Source organism: Miscanthus floridulus, chromosome 6 (assembly GCF_019320115.1).
Source record: "Miscanthus floridulus cultivar M001 chromosome 6, ASM1932011v1, whole genome shotgun sequence".
NCBI lineage: Eukaryota > Viridiplantae > Streptophyta > Magnoliopsida > Poales > Poaceae > Miscanthus > Miscanthus floridulus.
In genome coordinates, this window is record NC_089585.1 from 74500695 (window position 1) to 74527853 (window position 27159).

Here is a 27159-nt window from a genome sequence, read left to right on the forward strand (position 1 = left end):
AAGTATTTCCAATTAACTCTTATAACCTAATGCATCAAACATAAAGGACTCAAGTGATATTTGTAAAAACATAGGAGGCTTAGAATGCTCTAGGGCTTGCCTTTCAGGAACAAAGTGGGTCGGTGGTCAGGGCACTCCGGAAGTTCATTAGTGGCTGGCTCCTCTCCTTCGGGAGTTGTGGTTTGTGGTGTCCCTTGATTGTCCTCCGCCTCTTCTTCAAATTCCAGTAGGGTTACTCTTTCGGGCGATCCTATATGCATGAGCACGAATAAGATATCATGGATGCAAAGGTAATGACATGGATGATATGATATGATGAAATGCATAATCATAAGTGTTCTTAACAGCAAGGTATTAGGGTGCTAACAAGATTAACTTCTTTTACTGAGTAGGCGCATATATCCTTTCTAGTAATTAAACAAACACCTATTTAAACATTTTCTGGGCTACAAGATAACAGCCACTTGTTTTGACCATAACTAGAGTTTTACACATCCAAACAATATGGCTGTGGACTTTCTGGAAAGCTTATGAAATTGCCTACAACTTTTTTTAATCATATTAAGGTGATTCAGTAGCTATCTAAGTCAAACAATTCAATCTTCCAGATCTACCTAGAGGACAACCAAATCTGACAGCAGACTTCTAATAGCTATAAATCTTAAACCATTTAGCCTATTGCTATGAAATTTTAGGACAAGCAAGATAAGTAAGTTGCCTACAACTTTGTTATTAAAAAGTTTAACATCAAAAGTCACTATCATCATGAATTTGTCAACACAAGACCAACAAAATTAGAATCACAATTTTATCACTCCTCTAGCTCAAGTTATGCATTTTACAAGATTGAAACTAATTTAAAAGCACTCATCTAGCTCAATTTAATGCTCCTAGAAAAATACCCCAAACAGTAGGTTTCATATTTTTATCAAATAGTACACTTCATGATGAATCCAACAAAATTTGGATCACCTCATTTGGACACTCCTAACTCAAGATATAAATTTTTGAAGTTTGCATTCAAATCTGTGAAAATAAATCAAGAAAAACATTTCAAATACTGACTAACAGTTGGGACCCATGGGTCAACGGGACCCACATGTCAGCGACACATAGAGTAGGGCGTGGCTTGACCGGTGGCAAACTCATCGATGGCGAGGTCACCGGCGTCGTGTTCCCCACACTCTTGCGCACCTAGTGCTACCCTAGGTTGGCCCAGCGGATCACCGGAGCGACCTCGTCGGCAAGCATGGCGGCTCGACGGCGCCATGCGGTGGTGGACTCACTGTCTCTAGTGAAGATGTGACCAAGCAAGCATGGCTATGACTTCTACGAACACTAGCGGAGCTCTACGGTGCGGATCGAGCCACGGCGAAGCGGCGATGAGCTCTGGCCACGTGCATAGTGGCATGGCGGCACACAGAGCACAGCGGTGGTGTCACCATTCTGATGAGATGATGGCCGAAGGTAGGTCTCCATCATCGGGGAAGGTGCTACACCTCTAGGTGACACGGTAATGGGTACCAGAGCGGGCTAAGGGTGGTCGGTGAAGTCAGCGGCGGTGAGCATGTGCTTGCAGCCATGGCAGACGCGCATGGCGGCGCGCGTGTTCCCACATGGTGGCAGCGGTAGCGGTTCAACTGACTATGACATGAGCTATTTGGACCTAAGACAATGATGGACTAGGGGAGAAAGAGGTAGGAGGAGCGGTGGATAAGGCTAGCCACGGTGAGCTAGGAGCTCAACGGTGCTCCATGACCATGGTAGCTACGACGATGTGAAATGTAGCATTACCTAGGCTCGAACGATGGTAATGGTAGGCCGGGAAGGTAGAGGAGATGATGGTAGAGCTGTGAGCGAGATGGATTAGATGGTGGTACGGTGTGGTTGGCATTCGAGTGTGGCGGAGCTCAACAATGGCGGAGGTGGTGCTCGGCTTTGCTGCTGCAGACGCGAGAGCGAGAGCGAGTGAGAGGAGTGAGTAAGGGCAGGGACACATGGTGGCCTCTTCAGTGCGCGCCCAGCCATGACACAGCCTAGCCTTGGCATGTGCATGCCACACAGCGGCCGTGTCCTGTGGCCGGTCGGCCATGACACCGGCCAATTCAGAGCAACATCGAGTGACTGACAGCATGACTTCGTGCACATGTAACTCCTAATCCGTGGTGAATCAGTGAAAATGGTATTAGTGAAAGTTGTAGAGCTATGTGAGATCTACAACTTTAATTTAGGGAGTAGCATCTAATTCATCATGGTTTTCAAAATGCAAAGCTCCAAAGTAGGTCACATTGAAACTGTAATCAGCTTGTGACTTAGCAAATTTTTCTAAGTTTAGAAACATCATTTCTTTGCTACTTGTGGGCCCTATTTGACCATGCTAGGCACTGAATTAGCTCATGACTCTTAAATAAAGTTTGTTACCCACATCAAGAACTACAACTTTTATTAAGGGTGTACTACCATGCAAACACTTTATGCTATAGTTCAACTTTGGTCAAAGTAGTAACATGAAAATGGAAGTTTAGAGTAAACTAGGACTTAGAAGCAAAATTGTCCCATGTCATGAATACAAACATTGTTCCATTTACCATCCTAGATATGTCTAAGGTGTTTTTGTGACCCCACAACCATCTCTTGCATTGGTCACACATTATCACAAGCATATGCATGTATATAATCAACATCACATGTGATACATATAAAGAATGAGATGAAATTTCATATGCTCATGCTCATGAATGAATGGATGATGCTTGTGCTCATGCAATGCAAGTGTCAAATGCAATGCTTAACACTAGGGTTTTACAGTGCCCTCCTGCTCATAGCGGTATGCCTCGGCCGCAGAGGAGGTAACCACGATGACCCCCTATGGGCCAAGCATCTTAAGCTTTAGGCAGTTGTAGTGTGGGACAACTATGAACTTCATGTAGCATAGCTGCCCCAACTGAGCATGGTAGGGACTAGAGAAATTGACCTCCTCAAAGTCAAGAACCTCCTTCCAGAAGTTGGCAGGATCCCCGAATGTAACGGGGAGCCAAATGCTTTTGAGAGGAGTGGCTTGGTCCTTGGGGATGACCCCAAGAAGGGAGCCCCACCTAGGCGGAGGTCCTTCCTCGAGATCCCCATGTGGTCGAGGGTGTCAGCGTAGATGATGTTAAGGCTGCTCCCATCGTCCATCAGCACCTTCATGAGGAGCGCCCCTTCGACGATGGGGCTGATGATGAGTGGGAAATGGCCTGGGCTAGGGACGTGTCATGGGTAGTCTCGGTGACTGAAGGTAATTGGTACCTCTGACTAGCAAAGGTGCTATGGTGGCACCCTGCTCACCATGTTGACCCCTTGTAGCGGGTCCCCATAGGGCCATGGAGGCAGCGGAGTCGGTCCTCCCCAAAGACCATGGGGCAGAGCCAGGTCACATCGAGGGTGAGATCCCCTTCAACATGCCTTCTCATGGGTGAGGGGAGCACCCGTCCACAGTGCCTAGGTGATGTCATAGATCTCCCCGGCCAACCGGCGATGGATGCCTGGCGGACCAGGTGCCGCCCACATTGGTGTGCTGGGGGAGCGAGGAAGGGTCTCCCTTGTCCTATGGGAGAGCCTAGCCCAAGTGCGAGGGGTGTCCTTGCTGCTCCTAGGCTACGGCAAATCTGCAGCGGATCTGGTAGGCCAGAACCTTGAGATGTACTCTCAAGGATCCTAACAGAGGGGGCGACACCAGGGGTTCATTACCCACCGGCGTAGCCCCATGGAGTGGACGAAGCTTATCATAGCAGTCGGCGACGTAGGATAGGCTCCCAAAGTTGAGGACCCAGCCCAGAGTGAAGGTGTCGGCCGCGACGAAGAATTCACCAGGGAAGCAGACACCGCCATCTAGGGTGGTGCCTCTTGCTCCGATGATGAGGCAGGTGGCTCCGTCCACCGTAGAGCGAGAATCACACTTGACGTTGCCCCCTACCTAGCGCGCCAGCTGTTGTGGGGTTGGAACCATGACAAGCATAGTTGTTTGAGTTGGTGTCAAGTATGGGTCTCTGGTGGCTCGGGTGGACTCAACAACACAAGAATCACGCAGAGAAGACGCAACGGTTTATCCTGGTTTAGGCCAATTCAGTCCCTATGTCCAGTAGCTGATGATCCTTATACTCAAGAGCATCCAAAATCAGGGGGTTACAACAGAGTGTAAAAAGAGATTTGGTAGGGGGTTAGCTCGATGCTAATCCTAAGGTTGCCTCACTGCCGGTAGTGCCTTCCCCCTCATCGGAGAGGAGAAAGATGACATGATGTGGTGGAGGAGCTCTCGGTGCCCCTCTCTAGGTTGCCTTGCTCTCGATGCGGAGCAGAGGCGGATGGAATGGAATGGAGTGTCTGGTCATCTATCTAGGATCCTCCCCCTCCTAGGTTTGACCTTATCCCTTATATAATGAGAAAGGTCGGGTACATGATGGTTTGGGGGAACTAGTCTATGGTCTACATGCACTGGAGTCTAGGAGGGTCTTGCAGCAGCACGGTGTGGACCGAGGCAGTGTCGTGGAACCAAAGAAGCCTTTGGCATCGTTCAGCTACTCTGTTCTGACACTCTACGTGTCAGGCTATGTCGGCTTGGATAGGCCTCCCCCAAGTGGACCTTCTAGAGTCTTCTTGGTGCTAAAGGAGGTTGGCTCTAGGGGCTAACGCGCGTGCCTAGAAGCCCCTGAGTCCCTGGAGACCGAGGGAAAGCTTTGTATTCTTGTGTCATGCCCTGGACGTGACCCTATCGAGGGAGCAGTTGGTAGGGCCACGCCTAGGGAGTGGCGCCAGGGAGCCCCCGAGCATTGGTGGCTCGGGGCTTGTCTTCTTGCGCCTGGGCCTTGGCTGGCATCATTAGCCGGGCAGGAGCCAAGGGCCGGGCTCAGACGTGTTGTAGATCAGGAGCCTGGGGCTCAGGCGAGCCCCCGAGCCCTAGGTGGAGGTCATGGCTAAGTCAGGCTTGGCCAGTTCTCTTTGCCAGAGGGTGTGCGCGAGCGTGCCCGATGGGCATAGCACTCGAGACCCCGGGCAATCCTGAAGGGGTCGGTCAGGGGGTCTTCTTCGGTTAGGAACCATTAGACCCGAGGCTTAACATACCCATATGTTAGGATCTCATCACGGACCTTGGGTGCAAGTTTAAGATAAGGATGAAGATGGATTGAGAAGCTCTATGGAGGACCAAATAACACCCACAAGCGAAGAAATGTCCCATAGATCATCTTGCCTAAGTTAATCATCATATCAGAACTACAAGTGACTCCATGAACTGTCTGATTTCTCTTTTTGAACTATGTATCCGTCACTGGTCAACCCTAGTTGACTGGTCGACTCGACAGACTCCACGAGGTGCTATCGGACTGTTCGACAGCAATTGGCAGACTATTTGATAAATGCACAAAATTTTTGCAAATATGAAAATGATGTGATACCCAATTCCTAACCTTCCTAGCTCCACATCCACCAAATATTTACGTTGAAATAAGCCCTTTGAGTACAATAGTACTCATGATTCTGCTATTACGTTGTTTCAGGTTTGCTAGAGACCCAGTGGTCACTCGAACCGGCCTAGAGTGAAGTCGGAGGCATAGTGGTCATTGAAGGGGGCACCCTCCCATGCTCCACTTAACTCTGATGTAGTGAATTAGGTGTGAGTGAAATTTAGTGATTGCACTAGAAACACACGGCTAGGTAGATAGAAATTTACATGTTGTAATTAATTTCCTTAACCAAGTATTATTTCATAAAGTTTGTTGAGTTTTCTTGGGGCTCTGGAAGCTGCAAAATGACAAGGTGTTTCAGCGACATGATCCTACTCAGTAGCTGGTTAGCCAACTTCAAGAATCAATGTATTTTACAATTGGTTAGATTTAGGGATGACCTAAGGTCCTCCTTTTGTTTTTCACTTGATGCTTTTAGTTAATTCAGGTTTGTAACTTTGCTCTAAACTTCTTTAATATATATATATATATATATATATATATATATATATATATATATATACAACTATGGGGACCTCCTCCACAGTATTTGCGTCAAAAAAAATATTCGCGTGTGTCGATCCTTGATGGTTAGGTACCTAGTGCAGACTCTTACAACTTGATCTTGCAGTTTCTGTACTAGTGGAGTTCACGAATGCTGACTCTAGGCATCCCCTCGTGTCCGTTGGGTTCATACTATGTTGGTCGAGAGGACGATATGTAGTGATCTACCACTTTAATTTACCTAAATCGAGTGTCATCCGCTTGACTGACTCGATTTAAGCAAATCAACCTCAGTGATCCCCAGGAAATATTATCCACATCTCGACCACCTCAAGACACAGGATCCCAGTTGCGTATCATACCACTATAGCCGCCACAAATCAAGAGAACATCTCAACAAAAGATTACATAAATCGGTGTAAAACATACATTACAAGTTTTGTTGAATTCATAAATGAGTTGTACAACATAAATGAAGACATTAATTAAACTAAGTGTGGTGAGAACCTAATGGCTATCTTACCATATTAAACCTAGGTTGAAAGCCCTACACAACATATTAATTCTAACTAAAACTAGTGGTCGCCTTGTCCATGGATGTCGCCACCATAGCTTGGATGGCTCCTGCCATTTACCCACTTTGCAGGCATCGGCGGGATGACATGGCCATCAATGTACTTTGGTACTTGCAAAACAACTTAATGGCAACACCATGAGTAATTATACTCCACATGACTTACCTGATATATAAACAAAGAAGTATGCATTTGGCATTAGCAAGGAATAAAAATTGGGTTGCATAAATAGCATTTTTTTGCATAAAGTAAATATTATCTACCAACTACATATAAGCATAGCAAGGTATAGCATATATGAGCATTAAGGATAACATGGAGCTCGATCTTCCACGTGTTCTTCATTGCAACTGCTCTGAATCTAGGAGTAAGAACAACCAAACATGTCTGAAGACTTTAGGCATTCAAACAAAACCCTGCAGAATGTACCTACATAGAAGACTAGAACAAACCTCCATACACGTGCACTCAGGTAATGGTTGCCTCAAGTCCCCAACCTTTCACAAGTGTGGCCAAATCGCCCATGAATGATTTCATGATGGGCCGAGGTACTAGCTTACTCTAACTACCAAGCGTCGCACCCCGAGCCGAATCCACCTGGTTATCCGGTCACCACAAGCTACTTGGCTTATCGCCTCCATCCGCGACATGTGGCCTATATGGGGGGTTACTCAGACTCACTACAACAGAGATATGGTCCTTAGCCAGCCCATCGAGCTACGTTATTGAAGACCTCTCCCATCTTGCCATGACCCAACCCCTCGTCAATCCTCGAGTCAAATTCATCATATAATATAGACCAAGTTTTAGCTCATTGCTCATTTTGATGTTGATTAGTGGACAAGCAATTCCTATATCTCGCGAATGGTGAGAAACCCATCACCAATTCATCTTCAACATATCTATGCAAACTAAGCATACGTTACATTCTAAAATTGTAAAACAATCAATACTTCAAGGTAAATGGAATGAATAACAAGGTTGGAGGCTCAACTAGGTGCTCATGGGATCTAGTCATATTGTACACACAAAGATGAATATACATAACGCATAGTTAATTATGCAATTAGAAAAAGAGTCGAGGCTTAGGTGCCTGCTTGGTGGATGAGGAATTTTCCAATAGCTTGGATCATTACTTGGCATCGCTCCGACATCGTGTACATGATCGTGTACCTGAATGTTATGCATGTGTTGCATGAGATTTCATGTATGCAAGACACTAAGTAAACGATGGGAGATAGAGGATAAAGCATAAGATGAGAGAGGCTTGGGGTGTGGCTCAACCTTTATGTGAGTGCAAGGTGCAATAAATAAATATGATGCTCGTGTTGGTATGCCATGCTTATAGATGGGTATGATTAAGTATTATGGTACTAGGTGCATACAACATATGGATGTGTCAAAGTGTAAACATGTAGGTGTTGTTGAGGTACCCGTGGACTGTCCAGGGAGCTGTCGGACAGTCTGCTCTTGCAGTGTTGGTGAAAACAACTAAGGCCCCGTTTAGTTCCATCCAAAAACCAAAAAATTTTGCGCAGTATCCGTCACATCGAATCTTACGGCACATGCATAGAGTACTAAATGTAGACGAAAAAAAACTAATTACACAGTTCGCCGAGAAATCATGAGATGAAACTTTCGAACCTAATTAGTCCATAATTAAACACTAATTGCCAAATAACAACGAAAATACTACAGTAGCCAAAACCCAAAAATTTTTGAATCTAAACACGCCCTAAGTGTTGGTTCTGCCGGACTATTCGTCAGAGCGGCGAACTGTCCATGAGTGCAGCACCCGAAATGGGTATCCTCAGGTTTGAATATTCAATATTTACCAGACTGTCTAGTGGTCTCTCCGACAGTCTATGGGAATATGACATGGTTGGTGCTGAAAACATATAAAGGGGTGTTTGGATCTAGTGATTAAAATTTAAGAGGTATCACGTGAAGATGTCATATGAGATGTTTGGATACTAATAAAAAACAAATTACAGAATCCGTTGGTACTCCACGAGACGAATATATTAAGCCTAATTAAGCTGGCATTAGCACATGTTTAGCACCACATTATCAAATCATGGACTAATTAGGCTTAAAAGATTCGTCTCGCAAATTAGTCGTAAACTATGCAATTAGTTTCGTAATTAGTCTATATTTAATACTTCATGCATGTGTCTAAACATCCGATGGGACAGTGACTAAAATTTAGGAGAAGCAACCAAACACCACCTAAGGCCTTGTTTAGATTGCAAATTTTTGCAATCTGGACACTGTAGCACGTTTCGTTTGTATTTGATAAACTTTGTTCGATCATAGACTAACTAGGCTCAAAAGATTCGTCTCGTGATTTACAACCAAACTGTGCAATTAGTTTTTTTTTTACCTACATTTAATGCTCCATGCATGCGTCCAAAAATTGATGTGATGGAGAGAGTGAAAAAAATTGGAATTTGAAGGTGATCTAAACAAGGCCTAAGTGTGTGATCTGGCGGACCATCTGGTGTCCTACTAGACTGTCCGTGAGAATACAGTGTAGGTGTTCTAAGTGATTTCATAGGTGAAAGGTGCATCTATGATTCTCGCGTGTTTATGAGATTAGGTAGAAGTATTTCTAGGGTCCTCCAAGTCACATCTAGCAAGGTGCATATGCTTAAACTATAAAGATGTATCTATGGATAACATATCTCCTATTCTTCTCAAGGTTGGGATATATAAAATACCTAAATGAGATGATATGAGTATGTATTCAATAACATGATGAAAAAACATGTATCCTAGATAGCACATGCTCAAAGGAAGCTAACAAAACTTGTTTCATGATTTTTAAAGTCCCAGAGAAGTGGTTATGTGCTTAACAAGCCATAATGTATCCATAATTTTGCTCAAAACTACGATTATAGTTTTGGAGTCAAACTCATGTTGAGATGATAGAGAATTTCGTAAGGAACCCAGCAAAATTTATTTAATAATTTTTAGAGTTAATAAAATAAAATTTCTATGAACTTTACAAGATCATGCATGCATAAAGGGTGTCTGCTGTGTTATGCCTAACCATCCGGCGAACAGGGCGGACTGTCTGCCTGGACGACTTATGGTGGGAGATTGGCTTGGGGCCTCCATGAGAGCTCGAGGAATAAGATGATAGCTTGAGGGCCTCCTCCGCCAACTCCAGCGAGGTGAGGGCCCCATCCTCCTCCTCTCTTCTTCCTTCTTCCTTCTTCTCTCTTCCTTCTCTTTTCTTTATTCTGGTGTGTGTGGGAAGGAATTAAAGGGAGATGGAGAGAGGTATGGTGGTGTTGTGTGTGTGGGTGTGGGCCCAGGATGCTAAGCCTAAGAATTAGGAGCACCGGAACAATCACTATTGTATTTGAGGGATGAAATCAAAGAAGTTCAAGGCTGAAAAAAGCTCGCTCTGAAAAGTTGAGCTTTGCTTCGAGCACACGAAATTAGCTAGTATGGGGGGTGTGTGTGTGTGTATAATCCAAAATGTAATATTAAAATTGTTCAAGCAATATTGTGAAGAATGTGCTTAGAGATTCAGCTAAAGTGGTTGTTTAGGTGAAGAGTTTATAGATCGATTTGGGTAAAACAGGTTTATAGACTATGTGCTTATCAAAAATCTTGCTTTGTAAAAAGGAGTCTTGGTTTTATGCTCACATAAACAAACAATGCTTTTAGTGGTTAGAAGAGAAGTTAATCTAATGAAACTGTTTTCCTAGGCCTACGAAAATTTATAACAAAATTTGTTTAGTATAGTTACTATGTACGGAGTACAGGATTATATATATATAGAATAAAACAGAGTAGAATTACGTGGTGTAAACCAGATAGTATGTGACGGCGCTCGGTGGCATCACCGTTTCGCACGTGGCCACGTGGTGGCCTCTTGGCTTTCCATTGCCAGCGCCAGCAGGAGGCAACTGCAGCAGACCAACCCGCCAATCGTGTGACGCCACCACCACCGCCCCCTGCACGGGGAAGCACATCAACTGATCAACCCTCCCCTTCCCACTAGAGCAAACGCGGAAACGCCACGCCAGTCGCGATTCTTCCACGGGTCCGGCCGGATCCAATCCGCTGCCGCCCAGCCGCCGCCGGCTCCTCGATCGGGGTCTTCCCTCCCCTTCGCCCTGCGCGCCCCCCGCAAATCCCGCGCGATTGATGAGTATTTTTCTCCCCGTCCCTTGGAGCGACTCGGTGGATGCGAGGGACCTGCCCGCGCTCGACCCGCCTTCGCCCCTATCTCGCCGCCTCGCCGCCTGGCGGGCAGGCTCCTGCTCCCACCTTCCGTCCCCGGAGCTAGCCGCAGGCCCATATGCTAGCGAGTCACCTTTCGCCCTCCTGCGATCGCGAGCGGAGGGGCGGCCTGCGGGATCCGCCCGTCTCCTCCTCGCGCTTTCGGAATAATCCAAATAACTCCTTGGTCCCGATTTCGGAGTTACTAGCCTGCGTGTAAATTGTCTCCTGCTGATGCGAGTGTTGTGCTTTCCAGTAGCAAGAGTGTACAGTTGTTGTTGCGTCTTGGGGATGTGAATCCTGTCCTGGGTGGGGATCCAGCTCACGCTAGATTTTCCCCCCTTTTGCCTTTCACTTTTTCACTCGGGAGGGGAAAGATTGGTTTCCTGGGTGATTAACATCCGATTGCTGTGCAGGATTCTACCTTATCTTCTAATTTCTATTTCCGTACTCTTAATGCAAGTACGGGGGAGGCAAAGTAAAGATTGTGCCGGTTTTGGGGACATATTCTTGGGGATATTCCACCCTGTACAAAGATATCCCTTACCCTTAGTTTAGTTTGATGCTCAAATCAGTAGTGGTGGGGAGTGCACATATCACAAATCCTGATTGTACTCGGCCGTTCGGGAGATGGTTTCCTCACAAGAATCCACCTTCTCCTCGACCTCAGCGGCTGCACAAGTGAATGCTTCCGCTCTGGACTTGCTCCCAGTCTATGCCAAGGAGCTTATCGCTGGCGGCGCTGCTGGTGCATTTGCAAAGACTGCGGTAGCACCACTGGAGAGGGTCAAGATCTTGTTGCAGGTCCTGAACTGCACATTCTATCAATTTCTGTATTTGTGGTGATTGTGTTCATGTTTAGCTCACCTGCTGCACATTTTCTGTTTGCTCTGTAGACAAGAACTGAAGGTTTCCAGTCCCTTGGGATCCTCCAGTCCTTGAGGAAGCTGTGGCAATACGAGGGAATTCGAGGCTTCTACAAGTGAGTGCCATGGCAGAAATGCCTCAGGCTCTTTTACTGCTGCATTAAGTATAGTGATCTGAATCCACTGTTATTATCCATGCAGAGGGAACGGTGCAAGCGTGCTTCGGATTGTTCCATATGCAGCATTGCATTACATGACATATGAGCAGTATAGGTGCTGGATATTGAACAATTTTGCTCCATCCATAGGTACAGGGCCTGTCGTTGATCTTTTAGCTGGCTCTGCTGCTGGTGGTACTGCCGTTTTGTGTACATACCCATTGGACTTGGCTAGGACCAAGCTGGCGTACCAGGTATTGTACTACCATGTTCACTGATACATTTTTTTTTCATTTTGTTCCTTTGATTGTAGTGAAGAGTCTCCATCAAAAGATGTATGGCTGGAACAACTCTCTGAGCAAATATTAGTTGTTGTTTTTTTTTTTTTCCGTTTTGTTCCTTGATTGTAGTGAAGAGTCTCCATCAGTAGATGTATTTCCAGAACAACTCTGAGCAAATATTAGTTGTTTACGCCATGTCTGCTTTTGATGTATTGTTAGTACCAATGTTGGCTCAAGGCTGTTAACACTAATTTCTTCACGGTTGCTCCAAGGTTTCAAATGTTGGCCAGCCTGGCAATGCTTTTGGAAATTCTGGTCAACAACAAACATATAATGGCGTAAAAGATGTCTTCAAGACTGTTTACAAGGAAGGTGGCACACGATCTTTATATCGTGGAGTAGGTATGTCTTATCCTCTCAGTCTCATTTCGTTCGCTTAGACTAGTATCGTTTATTGCTCATCAGTGTGAGGCTAGAAATTTATTCCGTTTCTTTCCAGCATTGCCATGCCAGCTAATGTTCCACACTTGCACACCTTTGTTTCTAATGTAACATGATGCTAAGTATCAATTTAGGTTGATACCAAATATGCATATTCAGTTCTTTCTTGGTTTTCCTGAAAACATGATGGCACTACTGTTTGTTTAAATCCCAAGTGCTGGTTCCATAGGTGACCGGAAACACTATTTCCAGGGCTTAAACATATATTAGTTTAACATGAGTTACCATATGAATATCCTGAAATTTGTAGTTTAGATTACATTACTTGAAATGTCTGTATTATTTATTTAGATTATATTATTACAACACGAGAGGAGGGTTCAAGATTCTTTTAATCAATTACAGGCCCAACTCTTATTGGTATTCTTCCATACGCTGGCTTAAAATTTTACATATACGAAGATCTGAAATCTCAAGTTCCAGAAGATTACAAGAGTTCTGTTATATTGAAGCTCTCTTGCGGAGCTTTAGCTGGTCTATTTGGACAAACCCTCACTTATCCACTGGATGTTGTCCGAAGACAAATGCAGGTACAATTCTTGTATTCCATGCATTGATAATCTGCTAAATCTCATCTGCGATGCCTACGGTTACCACTCACAAGACTCTGTCTTCAGGTTCAGAGCAAGCAGCCTCAAAATTCAAGTGATGGCCTCCGTATAAGAAGAACTTTCCAGGGTCTCTTGTTGATAATTCGGTGCCAAGGGTGGAGACAACTCTTCGCTGGTTTGAGCCTTAACTATGTCAAGGTAATACGCCAGGACAAAATTAAAGAAGACAAAATTTGAAAAATGAGAATCAGTATTGCAAAATGTGCGGCATGGAAAAATAACTTACTCTGTTGGGTTGCTCCTTGTTTTCCTTTGCTTGGTTACAATTATTACTCATGTTGTGTTGCTCCTTGTTTTCTTTTGCTTAGTTGCAATTATTAGACATCTACAACTGGGATGTTCATTTTTACAATAATGTCAGTATCTAATTTTATTTCTTGACACTTCGAACTTTTCAGGTTGTCCCTTCAGTAGCTATCGGTTTCACAACATATGACATGATGAAGACATTGCTAGGGGTTCCTCCCCGAGAGAGAGTCCATGCGTCAGGTGGTATCAAATGAAGCAATGTTGGCCATCCTTGTGTTACGACTGATGAACTGAAGAAACTCTAGGCTGTGGCACTGTTGTTCTTGTTATGAATCCTATTGATATCACCCTATGTTGCTGATGGAGAGTATTGTATATTGGTCAAATAGTTCTGTTTCTCTAACATTCGGTCGAGTTGCTTGTACCATCCATTATGCTACTTGTAATTTGTAACCATGATACAATGACGGTACCAGAGATTTCCCTACATTAACTATACAAGATTAGCAGTGCCCTTATTGGAGATTCTGGTGTTTATGTCAGTATATATATCAAATGTGCCTGAAGATGTTTTATACATCAAATGTTAGCAAAGACTAAGATGAAGCCTCGATGGTTTCTATCAATAGGAATCTCCAACGCTTCATTTGGTCTGAGTAGTCTTTGGGCTAACAGAATCACCTTTTTACCTTTGAGACTACTCATTGAGACCCCGAACCAACCTAAAAAAAATGGAAAATTGCTGCCTGAATTGGGCTAAATTTTGTTCAGCATTAGCAAAATTGGTTCTCACATGTTTATACAAGGCTTCACACACTCACTGTATTATCTTAACAAAAAATAAACCAATTGTTCACATAAATTAAATCAATCCACAAGGGTGACAATAATTACATCAAGTAAAATGTAGCCATTGCCCCGTCATCACAGAAGATAGTAAAAACCAATAGAGATTTTTCTTAAGAGAACACAACCGCAGACTGTACACCACCCAGGCACCCACAATCCCATGCACTCCCCATGTAATTTCCAAGTCCAAGATCACAAAACGAGAAATCCACAAGCTGGACCTGCAATCAGTTAATCTTTCTTCTTGTTGCCCGGGGAGCAGAACCTCTCAAACAGCATGGCGAAGAACCCAGCGAAATCGAGCCGCTTCTTCGGGTCATCTTTCTCCACCTCCCCCCTGTTTGTTTCTTCAGGTTTGTCTCCTTCAGCTGAAGTTTCAGCAGCAGCAGCAGTCTCAACTGGAATTTCAGTTTCAGCTTCAGCTGCTGGGGCTGTCTGCTGCAAAGCTGCGGCGACAGCCTGAATCTCTTCTACGGCTTGCGACAACAAATTAGATTCTTCAGTCTTGTCAGCAGAGGCACCCTCGTCGACGCTCTGCGCTGCCTCACCTTCTTCTGCCTTCTCTTCAGACTCGATATCTTTGGAGCCTGTTCAAGGTAAGGATGATGCAAATGTTTTACGATCAGGCTGTGGATGGGCAGGAGTCACCAATGAAATCTCCAGAAACAATGCATGTTTTACCATGTCTCCGCAGATGGAGAGCATCAGCAAGGCTCTTCACCTCGTCCTTGACCTTTTCCACCACTTCTGGGTGGCTCTTCACCTTGTCCATCACTGCACTGACCTTTTCCATCACTTCTGGGTGGCTCTTCACCTTGTCCATCACTGCACTGAAAGCATCCATGTCCTTGTTTCCCTGTTCTTCGCTTCCTTGCTCTACAATATCGACATGGATTCTTCTCAGAGAAAACAATTTGGTGTCAAGAGAGAGAAATAGAAGAAAAAAGGGGACCTAATTTAGATTGTTCATACAGAGGCATACAGAAATTTGGGTTCAATAGTTTCTTACAGGTCAGCAAATGGGGTGGGCGCAGTTGAATTCAAGCATCACCACAAGAAATACTGATAGGATTGCACTAATAATTTACGGTGACCTAGATCCACTAGTTAATTACACTTTCTCCACCTTCTAATAAATCCCTTGTTACTGTATGCATCCAGCATACCCCGATTAGTGCAGAATTATCAGTAACTCAAACGAAAAACAGTGGGGGGAAATTACCCGCTGACTGATCAATTTCGACAGGAAAGGATTCTTCTAGACAATAGACAGGATGCGAAATCCCCATACAAAAGCATGCAGACAAAACGGTGAAAGAAACGAAGAAAGAGCAAAACCTGCGAGCCTAGGTATTGGCTGAATCGAAACTTACAGAGTGAAGAAGAGACCCTTACAAGCTGAACCGGACTGTAGATTTGTTGAAGGACAGTGAAGTAATAAGCAAATAAGTGGGGAAAGCTTAGCTGACGAAAACTGAGAGGGGAAGTGCCTTTCAGTGTGAAGCTTTAGAACCGTGGGGTATATGGCTCTAACTGAGCCCCTTGATATGGGCTAATGACAAATGTGAAGCTAATGTTTTATTATGTATTATATACACAGATAAAGCTTAACTGGAGCACCATGCATAATAATACTACTACATGGTAGGACAGTGCAGGAGAGTGACAGCGAAATGGACGCAGGCAAACTGCAGGCATTCATAGTGGTTGGTCGAGGATGATCCTGCATCGTGGCTTGCACGGCGTAGCAGCCTGTGTCATACAGAGTGTCACTTGCTCCAGCTGGGTCAATCAAACCCTACTTTATTTTTTCTCAAACAGTGCTTTAATTTTATTCCCTATACTTGCTAGCATTGATCCTGGAAGCGATATATACTAGGAAATAACAGTTGGATTCTTTGTTGTCTAGCTTTAGTTTGTGAATTCTGGCTGGACAAATGGCGTTGGATTATGGGATTTGGTTTGTCTGGTACGCATGTATTTAGGGTCAACTAATGACGATCTGGCACATGCAGGTCCACTAAGAGGACAAAGGAACATATGCTTGAGCTGTAACTGTCTGTCCAAAAAAAATCAGATAATTGCTGTATTCATCTCACAATGATCTCTGATTGGATGGTTTCTTTGCTTCATCTTTTTTAAGATTAGGAATGGTTCATGGCAAAAAAAAAAGTCTAGAAAATGGTATCTGGTACACCTTCAATCAGACAATCACACATGGCCAACATCCTAACAGAATCATTGTGTACAGAAAGCTGCTTTTACTTGGAAGTAAAGTTAAGAAAGCCTATAGGCCAGGAGACATAATCCAAGGAGGGGTAGTCTGCTTCAAAAAATGAAATATGAAATGTTCACTAAGCACAAGGCATTTTTTTTGTACCACTTTCCAACTTTTATTTACCCTGATAATTACATTGTTTAGCACATCATCTAGAATATGGCTTGGCATCATTAGAGAAAAGTTGGCTTATTTTCAACATCATGTGTGATTTTTCTTCAAAAGGACGTCAGAAGCTTTGCCGCAAGTTTTATTAGAAGGATAGATAATAAAGCACAAGTCCTCGCCTAGTTTTTTTTAGTGAAAACCAAATCCAAAGAAAACCACATGACTATGGTACAATCACCAAACACTCCGGTACCAAGACCTACCCAAACAAACATCATGTGTGATATTTGTGTTGCAGAAGTGCAGATGGTTTGTTTCACTGTCATGATACAACTCGACCTACTCCAATATCATGACTGAAATCAAATCGACCCTTCTCCATGCGCCATGTGTTACATCACTGCTTTCTTAATCGCATAGCTCGTGGGTACTTAATCTAAAAAAAGAATCATATCCGAGAAGGATAGCTCACCTAATTAGGAGAACAGGTTCCAATTGCTTAATAGTCCAGATGCATCCATGTTCAGATAACATTTAGAGTGGCATCCTAAGTATGTTACGATAAACATTGGTCTTTGTTTTCTAATTACATATATACAGTGTATAATCGCAGTTTATTGCAGAAGTGTTACTTATGGTCATATGGATGCCCATACCAAAGAAAACATTTTTCGGTGGAATGTAGAGATTGATTGACTTTACAATTTTATGATCTAATTTGGACCATGAAAAGAAATATCAAATGCAAGTATTTTTTTATGGAACAGGAGGGGTTTTACCCCCTACTGGATTTTGTTGAGTCTAGGATCTCCCGCACGGGTAAGCCGACCGGTCACTAGGTGAGCCGACCGGTCACCAGCGTTCTCACACACACTATGGTTGAATGTAGAAGAAGGGAGAGAGAACAGAACACACACACAGCACAAGCACCAGCGTTGGCCGGAGCTCTGCAGAGGAGATGGTAAAACCGAACTCGCTCTTTTTAGTGAGTTACAGTGGAAAGCTATAAATACAACTCTACCCATCTAATCTTAGTACACAGACATGCTAGGCTGTCATGCTGCTACAGTGACTAGATGTAACAGTAGGGCTGACTTTGGCGTCTGCCCTTGCTATGGCTACAGTACGGCAAGTGAGTCTTTCGACACTTGCCCTTGCCACGGCTACAGTGCAGCAGCAGGGAGCCCTTTCGGCGTTTGCCCCTGCTGCGCGTTCAGACATGGAGAGCAGCAGATTACTTTATAATTCTTCCCCTAATCCTGTTGCTAACCCTAGAACCTCCACCATGTCGATCATCTTCTTCAGTTCCGTGAACCGAAGACGGCCGAGCGACTTGGTGAGGACATCTGCGAGTTGCCAACCAGTTTCGACGAACTCGATGACAATCTGCCCTCCATCAACACAGTCTCTGAGAAAGTGGAACTTGATGTCGATGTGCTTGCTCTGATCATGGAGAACCAAATTGTTCGCGAGGGCGATGGCGGGCTGGTTGTCCACCATTAGTGCTGGTGGGTGAGCTTCCACACCGGTCAGCTAGCGCAGCCACACAGCTTGGCACGCCGCTGTGGCCGCCGCCATGTACTCTGCATCGCACGTGGACAGCGCCATCACCTTCTGTTTACGACAGCCATGAGATTGGAGCCGACCCGAGGAAGACGAGCATGCCAGAGGTGCTCCGCCATCTGTTGATGTCTCCCGCCATATCTGCATCGCTGAACACAGTGAGCTACAGCCCACTTCCGCCGATCTTGGGGAAGATGATCCCCTGATACACCGTTCTCTTGACGTAGCGTAGTAGCTGCTTCACCGTGGCCCAGTGATCCTCTCGGGGATCCTTCATAAAGCGGCTGACGTAACCCACGGCGAACGCAATGTCCAGCCTTGTGTGGATTAGGTAGCGCAGACCGCCGACGATGCTCCGGTAGATTGTTGCATCTACCTTCGCCACGGTACTGGCCTTCGTCAGCTTCAGCTGCTCCTCCATCGGAGTCATGCATGGCTTGCACTTAGCCATGCTGCTCTGCTCCAACAGCTTCGAGGCATACGCGCTCTGACCGAGTGTGAGTGTCTCCTTCCCCTGTCTCACCTCGATGCCGAGGTAGTAGGAGAGCGCACCGAGATCGCTCATTCAAAAATGAGCCACCATCTCACGCTTGAAGCTGTCAATGTCCTCCGCACGCGCCCCGGTGATGATCAAGTGGTCCACATACACACCAATGATGAGCTCCTCCTTCCCCCATCACCGCGTATAGAGCGTGTCCTCGGTCGCGCACCGTGTGAACCCAAGCTCGCCCAGCGTGGCATAAAGCTTAGCGTTTTATGCTCACGAGGCCTGCCATAGCCCATAGAGCGCCTTGCGTAGTCGGAGCACCTTGTGATCCGCTCTCTTGACAATGAAACCCAGAGGTTGCGTGACCAAGACCGTCTCCACCAGCTCATCATTGAGGAAGGCCGATTTTACGTCCAGGTAATGTACGCGCCAGTCCTTCGCTACTGCCAAAGCTAACAACAGTCGGATAGACTCCATGCGTGCTACCGACGCAAAGACTTCCTCGAAGTCGATGCCCTTGCGCTGGACAAAACCTTGGGAGATGAGACGCGCCTTGTCCTTGACAATGGCACCATGCTCGTTCCGCTTGACCTTGTACACCCACTTCAGGCTGATCGGACGGCATCCTGAAGGTGGATCGATGAGCCCCCAAGTCTTGTTTTCCTCGATCGCCTTCATCTCCTCCAGCATCGCCCATGGCCAATTTGCATCGCGCTTGGCCAGCGCGAACGTGGGTGGTTCCTCTACACTAAGGAGAAGCAGCTCTAGGTCATTGAGCAGCCAACCCACCAGGCCTGAGAACCCTATGCCGCCGACGATGTCGTCCAGCCTGTGGAACCACACCTCTTCACCATCATGGAAAGCATCCACGAACTCTATGATGTCGCTTGGAGGTGACGCAAACTCGATCGACGTCGATGGAGTCCCCTGTTCCACTAGAGTGGTCGGCACAACACCTAAAGTGCTTGGCACCCTAGCTACAGCGCTTGTCACTACTCTTGGAGTGGTTGGCTCCAGTGTAGGAGTGCTTGGCACCAGTCTTGGAGTGGTCGGCATCACTGCAAGACCTCTTGGCTCCGCTACGGGAGCGTTCGTCACTCATCCTTGAGTGGTCAGCACCACTGTAGGAATGCTCGGCACCACTCCTAGAGTGCTCGGCACCCCTCTCGGAGTGCTTGGCACCGCCCTAGGAGTGCTCGGCTCTATTGCTAGAGTGGTCGGCACCTCCTCTCCAGTGTATCCACCGCCATGGATGACCAAGTGCTCGACGACGAAGGTGCTGGTGAAGCCGCTAGCTTCCCCCATGCCCGAATTGTCCCAATCCTAGGTCGCCTTCTCATCGAACACGATGTCGCGTGAGACAACCACCTTACCTCCATGTGGTCATAGAGCCGGTACGCCTTGGTACCTTGCTCGTAGCCTAGGAGCACCATCGGTGTGCTCTTGTCCTCTAGCTTAGTGAGGACCAACTTTGTCTTCCTGATGTGGCCGATGCTGCCGAATGTCCAGAGGAAGAACACGCTCGGCTTGCGCCCACACCAAGCTTCGAACGACGTCACGACCTCTAGGGCCTTTGTGGACGCGCGGTTGAGGATGAACACCGCTGTGGTCACCGTCTCACCCTAGAACCTTGCCGGCATGTTCTTGGCCTTCATCATGAAACGAGCCATACCGACCACCGTCTGGTTCTGCCGCTCCACCACGCCATTCTACTGTGGCGCATACGACGCGGTGTGGTGTCGCACCACACCCTAATCAATGCAGTACATAGAGAACTCTACCAAAGTGAATTTGCTGTCATGATTAGTCCGCGGCACGCGCAGGTTCTTGCCGCTCTCCACCTCTGCGCGCGTCTTGAACTTCTTGATCGCCTCCGCCGCCTCGTCCTTGCTCGTCAGGAGTTGCAGCCACATATAGCGACTGTAATCTTCCATGAGCAGGAGGAAGTACTGTTAACCACCGTTTGTGGCTGGCGTGATTGGCCCATAGAGATCATCGTGGATGAGCTCGAGAGCGTCCGCCGCACAATAGTTGGCCGCCTTTGGGAACGGCAATCTCCTTTGCTTCCCGGCCAGGCAGTTGTCACATAGCTCGCCTGCATGTGACGTCGCCATCAGGAGAGTGGCCTCATCATGCTCATCAGCTTGCGCTAAATGAGCATCAACCTTTTTTCTGTTGCTTGCGATTTGGGCACGCCTTTGCCCATTGGTCCGTCTTCCCGTAGCGCTGACAGGCGTTGGGGTCAACCTTCTTCTTCTTCTCTGAAGAAGCCTTGCCGCGGCGCTTGCCATCGCCACCACGGCTGGAGGAGGCTTCCCCGGACTTCTTCCGGGCAGCCCACTCCTCCTCTGTCAGTAGCAGCTTGCTGCTGTTCGTCGTTGCTATGGCCTGCTCCATGCGCTCGTCCACCGCCCGTAGACGGCCTGTCACATCCTCAATGGTGAGGGTGGATAAGTCCAGCATCGTCTCTATGGAGAGAGCGATCTGGATGTACTTCACTGGCACGGAGTGGAGGTACTTGGAGACCGCCTCTTCTTCGTCGATGGTGACGCCGTGGCTCCTCAGCTTGCTGATGAGCGACTGTAGACGGAGAGAGAAGTCCTCCACCGACTCACCATCCTTGAACTTGAGGTTGGCGTACTCCTGTTTCAGCAGCTGGGCTGTCGCCTTCTTTACGCGTTTGGAGCCGACGCACATCGCTGCAATGGCCTCCCACGTCTCCTTAGCAGAGTTCTTCGCCCCCAACGGCTCCTTGTACTCCGCTGGCATAGCAGCGAGGATAGCCTCCAACACTGACATGTTATCTTCTTCATTGTCGGTGTCCTTGTCAATGGCATTCCAGAGCTGTCGGGCTCTGAGCTTGACCTTCATGGTCACCATCCACTCGTCATAGTTGGTGCAAGTCAGCATCGGTCAACTGGTGCCGTTGACCTCCCGCACCGTGCGCACGACGACCTTCTGTCATGGCTGGACAATCACAGCAGCGCCGCTACTGTTGCCCATCTCCAAACTGTCCGTCATCGCCGGCGGTTAGTCCGGCGACGGCGCTTGTACGGCTTTGATACCATTTGTTGGGTCCGGGATCTCCCGCATAGGTAAGCCGACCGGTCACTGGGTGAGCCGACCGGTCACTAGCGTTCTCGCACACACTATGGCTGGAGGTAGAAGAAGGGAGGGAGAACAAAGCGCGCGCACACACAGCACAAGCATCAGCGTTGGCCGGAGCTCTGTAGAGGAGATGGTAAAACTGAACTCGTTCTCTTTACTGAGTTGCAGTGGGAAGCTATAAATACAACTCTACCCATATAATCCTAATACACAGACATGCTAGGCTATCATACTGCTACAGTAACTGAATGTGACAGCAAAACTGACTTTGACGTCTGCCCCTGCTGTGGCTACAGTGCGGCAGGGGAGCCTTTCGGCACCTTCCCCTGCTGCGGCAACAGTGCAGCACTAGGGAGCCCTTTCGACGCCTGCCAGCAGATTACAGATTTTATCAAATGCAAACGTTGAACTGCACTAACAAAAAAAATGCAGACAAAAGTTACTTTTCCTGAAGCAAAACATCACGAGGACCGTGTGATCAACTCAATGCAAGAAGATTGATGGAATGTTGCAATTTGCAGCCTCTTTTTTTTATTATCTTTGAAGCCACTCTAAATGAGTGCAGCTTACCTAGTTCCTTTGAACGGCTGGCGTCGGAGTGACTTCCGAGTTCTTCTTTCGCTTTCTCAAGGAGGCCTGAGCCCTTGTGCAAGATCGTTTCAATGCCTGACTTCACATCCCCTTGAAGCTTCTCAGTCGCCGTTTCGGCATCTATAGATTAATCCCAAAGGTCAGGGAGTAGGAAAAATATTAAAAGTACATCGTGGTTACCTGTCTAATATTAGATATCAGGGCTTAAGACAACAAATGTGCAAGCAATATGCAAGGCACGATCGAATTACTTCTCTTTGTGCTTTCCAGAATGTAGTATATCTGCCACTTATCAGAACTAGCAGTTCTATATATTTTCTTGACTTTGACCAAAACGTGTTCCATGAAAACGTAAACCTTTCTTTCAGGTCCATATCAAGACAATTTCAAAGCCATTTAGGTGGGCAATTGTAAGTGTATCTGCAACGATCAACCATCTATTTGCCTTGTTATTATCTAACAACGACAGCTTGAAATCCAAACCATTTGGACTTTGTGTTAATCACTAATCAGTGAGCATGCTACCAGTTACTTCATATGATGGCAAGTACTTGAGACTTGAGAGAGGCTGAACAGGTCAAGGAAGAATAGCTACTGTACTTCTGAAGCTAGCAGCTGATGGCATTTCTACAATCTGCATACAAAACTTAGGGTAAACATGAGGGCAAATAGCTAACCGTTCTTGGCTGACTGGAGGCTTCCTGCAAGGGCATCAAGCCCTCCCTTGGCACGATCAAAAAGGTCATTCTTCCCACGGCGCCCATCTTTTCCCTTCTTCTGCGATCCTTCAGAGTCCTTGACTTTCTTTGAGTTCTTCCTCTGAAAGAACATCTTGTTCTTTTTCCTACTCTTACACTGCGATAATCACATGTAATTAAGGAAAAAGATTAAGCGAACTACCACAGAAGATTCAAGGAAGGTAAATGCAAATTTCAGCTACTTCTGAAAACAATCTGCCATATCACATATCAGCACCTTCAGCCTCAGAAGCTGTTTATATATTATACGTGACTCACGAGTTCTAATTCGTGATGTTTGGCACGAAAAGGGGCATGGCGAACCCTAAATGGATTTCTAGAGCATGATCCTTATTGTCCAACCCTCAGGCATGTACATTAACCCGCTCATCGGTATAGAAGTCTAATAGCAAAATCCGAAAACAATGTGTTGAAGCTTGTTGACAGCAAAGGGGTAAGATCATAATCACGCAAGGTAGCAGCAGGAGAGAAGATCTAACGCAGTGAATGAATAAGAACAACCTATGTCGACTAAACTAGTTTCTGATTAATAACAAGAACAACCTACTTCAATGACGATCTACTGGCAAATTAGCACCATTCAAGTACACATCTACATAGCTACCTACCAAAAGCAGGAAGCATGCATGTAAAGCATCGGATGTGCATGCATCTTACCTATCTTCCTTGAAATGAAGAGTAGAGTTGTTTCAATAGAGAGAACTGTAGAAGAGGAGGAGGAGGAGGAGGAGGAGGAGAACAAGCGGATTCAGGGGGACATGTCATGCAACGTGGCCCTGCTTTTATGGAGCCAATCTCTAATAGTCGCTGCCACAATTTAAGCATGTCGACTATATAGTTGGCCTCCGGTAACCCAACCCGCAACCATTAGCTTCCAATTTTTAATTTTTTATTCTGTTTTGCTTGTGTTCAATTTATTTTACTGCGCATTAAAATTTGTTATTGGCCAAACAATAGAAAAACAAAGCTATCGGTTTCTGTCCTTCCGATACGGCACTAGACATGCATATCTTCTTGGGTTTGACTTAACCAGCGCAATGATGACACGCTTCTCTAAGAAGAGGTTGTTGCACAAAAGAAAGGTACAAATTGCAGGCACGTATGTATGTTAATAGAGTTGAGGATCTAGTTTTAAACTGGATCTGAATTCTGAAGTGTTGCACGTACAAGGAGTCAGGGAGCCTCCTTGGCCTTTCTTGTACACTTTCTTTTGCTTATTGCACCAGCACAGCGTAATGCTTGCAAACTCAACACACAATGCGATCGAAGCATTGCCATGCATGTTTCTGAAAGTTTGTTATGCCTTAATTATTCAATCTCCCTACATCAACTAACGATGCTCGGACTTGCCAAGATATTTAAACTCAGCTATCCTTTTCATCTTTCAGATGAGAGAATATAGAGGTAACATATCCAGGAAACTTTTGTCCTCCTTCTAGAAACAAATTAACTCAGTATCTGAATTTTATAGCTAAGAAACTGAGCCTTGAGAGATTTGTAAAATGTGTTTGTTCAGAACAGTCTTTGTTCCCCAAAGTAGTTCCTTCGTTTGGGTGGTGGGATGCAACCCTCTCTAGTTGTATGATTTTTGGGCCTGATTTTCGCTAAAAACTAGGTCATTTCTTGATTTTATTTTTCTTCTAATAAATTTTACAGCAAAGCTACCACCTTAAAAAAAAGAATATGCAAAGTTCTTTACCATCAAAGTCAAATATGAACCGTTGGTAAATAGAGAAGGTGGAAGCGTATACTACTATCTATATTTCCTTTTTGGTAAAATATGGTTAGAACCAAATCCACACATACACACAAGTGCATTTAATTAGGGTGTGGCGGACATCCGGACGCTAGCAACCGTCTGGACGCCCGCGCTGGCCCCGCATGCTACTCGCGTCTTCGCGTACTTCACATGCTACTCGCGTCTTCGCGTACTTCACATGCTACTCGCGTCTATACCTGCTCCTCGCGTGCGCCTGCTACTCCTCCCTCACTCTCTGCTACTTGCGTTCGGACGCCTACCCACAAACTACTTCGCATATTGCTCGTGTGCTGCTGCTGAGCGCCTACACCTGCTACTCGTGTGCTACTGCACGCCCATGTTACTGTGCGCCCGTGCCTGCTGTTGCGCATGGACGTGGGGACCGCCCCCGCACGCGAGCACCTTCTCCGCCTACGCTTGCTTCCCTCGTCTGCTAATGAAAACACTTGCAACATGAATCATTTGTTGCGAAATGCGTCTGAAATAGGTGAAATATTTGAAACATGGCTTGGAACATATGTGTTAGCCAATGCAACATATGTAATATCTAGATAAAACACTTGCAACATACATCTGAAACGGCTGAAACATTAGGAACATACACTTGCAACAGACGTGTATAGCCACTGCAACATATGCAACATCCAGAAAAAACACTTGCAACTTGCAACATGAAAACACTTGCTGCAACATAAGACTGAAAACAGATGAAACATTTGGAACATATTGTTACAACAAATGTGTGAAACAAATAAAACATCAGATCAAAACGCTTGCAACAGACGTCTAAAACAAATGAAACGGTTTGAGCACATGCTTGCAACATTGATCTAAAAGACTTGCAACATATGCAAGTATGCAACATGTGCAACATCCCGATCAACTTTTACAACATCCGTATGAAGCACTTGCAACGTACCACTGAAACATCTGAAACACTTGAACATACACTTGCAACATGCACATTTAGCGCAGCACAATATCTCCTTGCTGCTTGGGAAAATAGAGGCTCGTCGACGTGTGGAGTTCACTAGAGGTAGCGGCCCGGCGGCGCTTGTAGGCGGCGGGCCGGCGACGGCGGCTGTGCGACGCGGCAAGGAGGCAGCGCCCGCACAACTGGGAGAGGGAACCAGATCCGCGTGGGGCATCACTTGTGCCAGGCCTGCCATGCTGATCCACCCGTGATTAGGGCTATCGGCGTCGTTTACGCCACCGTGTCGAGTGCTTTTTGGGCCTCCGCGCCATGGCCCGCTCGTGCTGAGGCCACACCGAGGCCGCTGCGTCATCATGTCGGGACACTCGCCCCACACCGCAGAGAAAGAGAGATGGAGGAGTAGCGCTGGAGGTACGCGTGAGATAGAGAAAGCGGAGTCAGCGAGGTATGAGAGATATTTTCCAAGGCACCCATGCGGATGGTACAGGTACAGGTACAGGCGCGGGTGGGTCGAGGTCCGTCCGTCCATACGGACGTCTCAGCCTATCATTATCGATTTAATTAGCCATTTACCCTTACAAAGACGCGCACGCATAGGCTACCCCTATGATCATCCCCAAAAGATGATCATCTCCAAAAGATTGAGCGGGTGGGTCTTAAGATTGCTGGGAGTCACTACAGCCTCATGCCACTAAATAAACAGTATCATTTCTTTCAAAATAAATCATAAAAATACGAGTACTCATGCCAGTTAGGACTTCTTGTGACCGGATTACCTAGCCAATCGAGTTCCATATAATTAGATTATACTATTACTAAAATGAAGACTTCTTTTGGAGCCTCTATATAAATCCTCACGAGACATCGATAGAAAAAAAACCATGGGATGTGCTAAAAAGGACTGATCATAAGTATTATCACAAAAACATAAACATCCATTCATCGGTTTTGACAATAATAGCTAATGATCTAATTTGCTTCTAAAATACCCACTTCTGCCACTATATATAAAACAAGTAAAGAACACCTAGTTTTGCATATAAATTAGCTACCTTTGTCGAAGATAATAAAAAGTAACTCATAAATTTACATCTAGATTGCTCACCTATACCATTGTAAAAATAAAAGGCTAAAATAATATTTTAAATCTACGTTTAAATTATCCACATGCAGCATATATATAAAGAAAGCATAAAGGAACCTTATATATGCTTCTAGATTACCAACAGCTACCACCATTACTACATGAAAAAAATAACTCAA

General features: G+C 45.8%; 2 protein-coding genes across 2 annotated transcripts; one reads left to right on the top strand and one right to left on the bottom strand.

Annotated features, from left to right (window-relative positions):
- Positions 1-10547: 10547 nt before the first annotated feature.
- Positions 10548-13984, top strand: LOC136458388 (mitochondrial carrier protein CoAc1-like). The gene is made up of 7 exons (XM_066458326.1): positions 10548-11599; positions 11692-11777; positions 11863-12073; positions 12373-12502; positions 12947-13131; positions 13219-13350; positions 13611-13984. Exons 1-7 carry the CDS (start codon positions 11426-11428, stop codon positions 13713-13715), a joined length of 1023 nt encoding a protein of 340 aa, XP_066314423.1. The 5' UTR covers positions 10548-11425; the 3' UTR covers positions 13716-13984.
- A 318-nt stretch (positions 13985-14302) lies between these two features.
- On the bottom strand, positions 14303-23990 carry LOC136458389 (DEK domain-containing chromatin-associated protein 4-like). Its single transcript, XM_066458327.1, has 5 exons — positions 23861-23990; positions 23123-23300; positions 22425-22565; positions 14992-15186; positions 14303-14897 (listed from the first exon to the last, which is right to left on the bottom strand). Exons 2-5 carry the CDS (start codon positions 23274-23276, stop codon positions 14542-14544), a joined length of 846 nt encoding a protein of 281 aa, XP_066314424.1. The 5' UTR covers positions 23277-23300; positions 23861-23990; the 3' UTR covers positions 14303-14541.
- Between the last annotated feature and the right edge of the window lie 3169 nt (positions 23991-27159).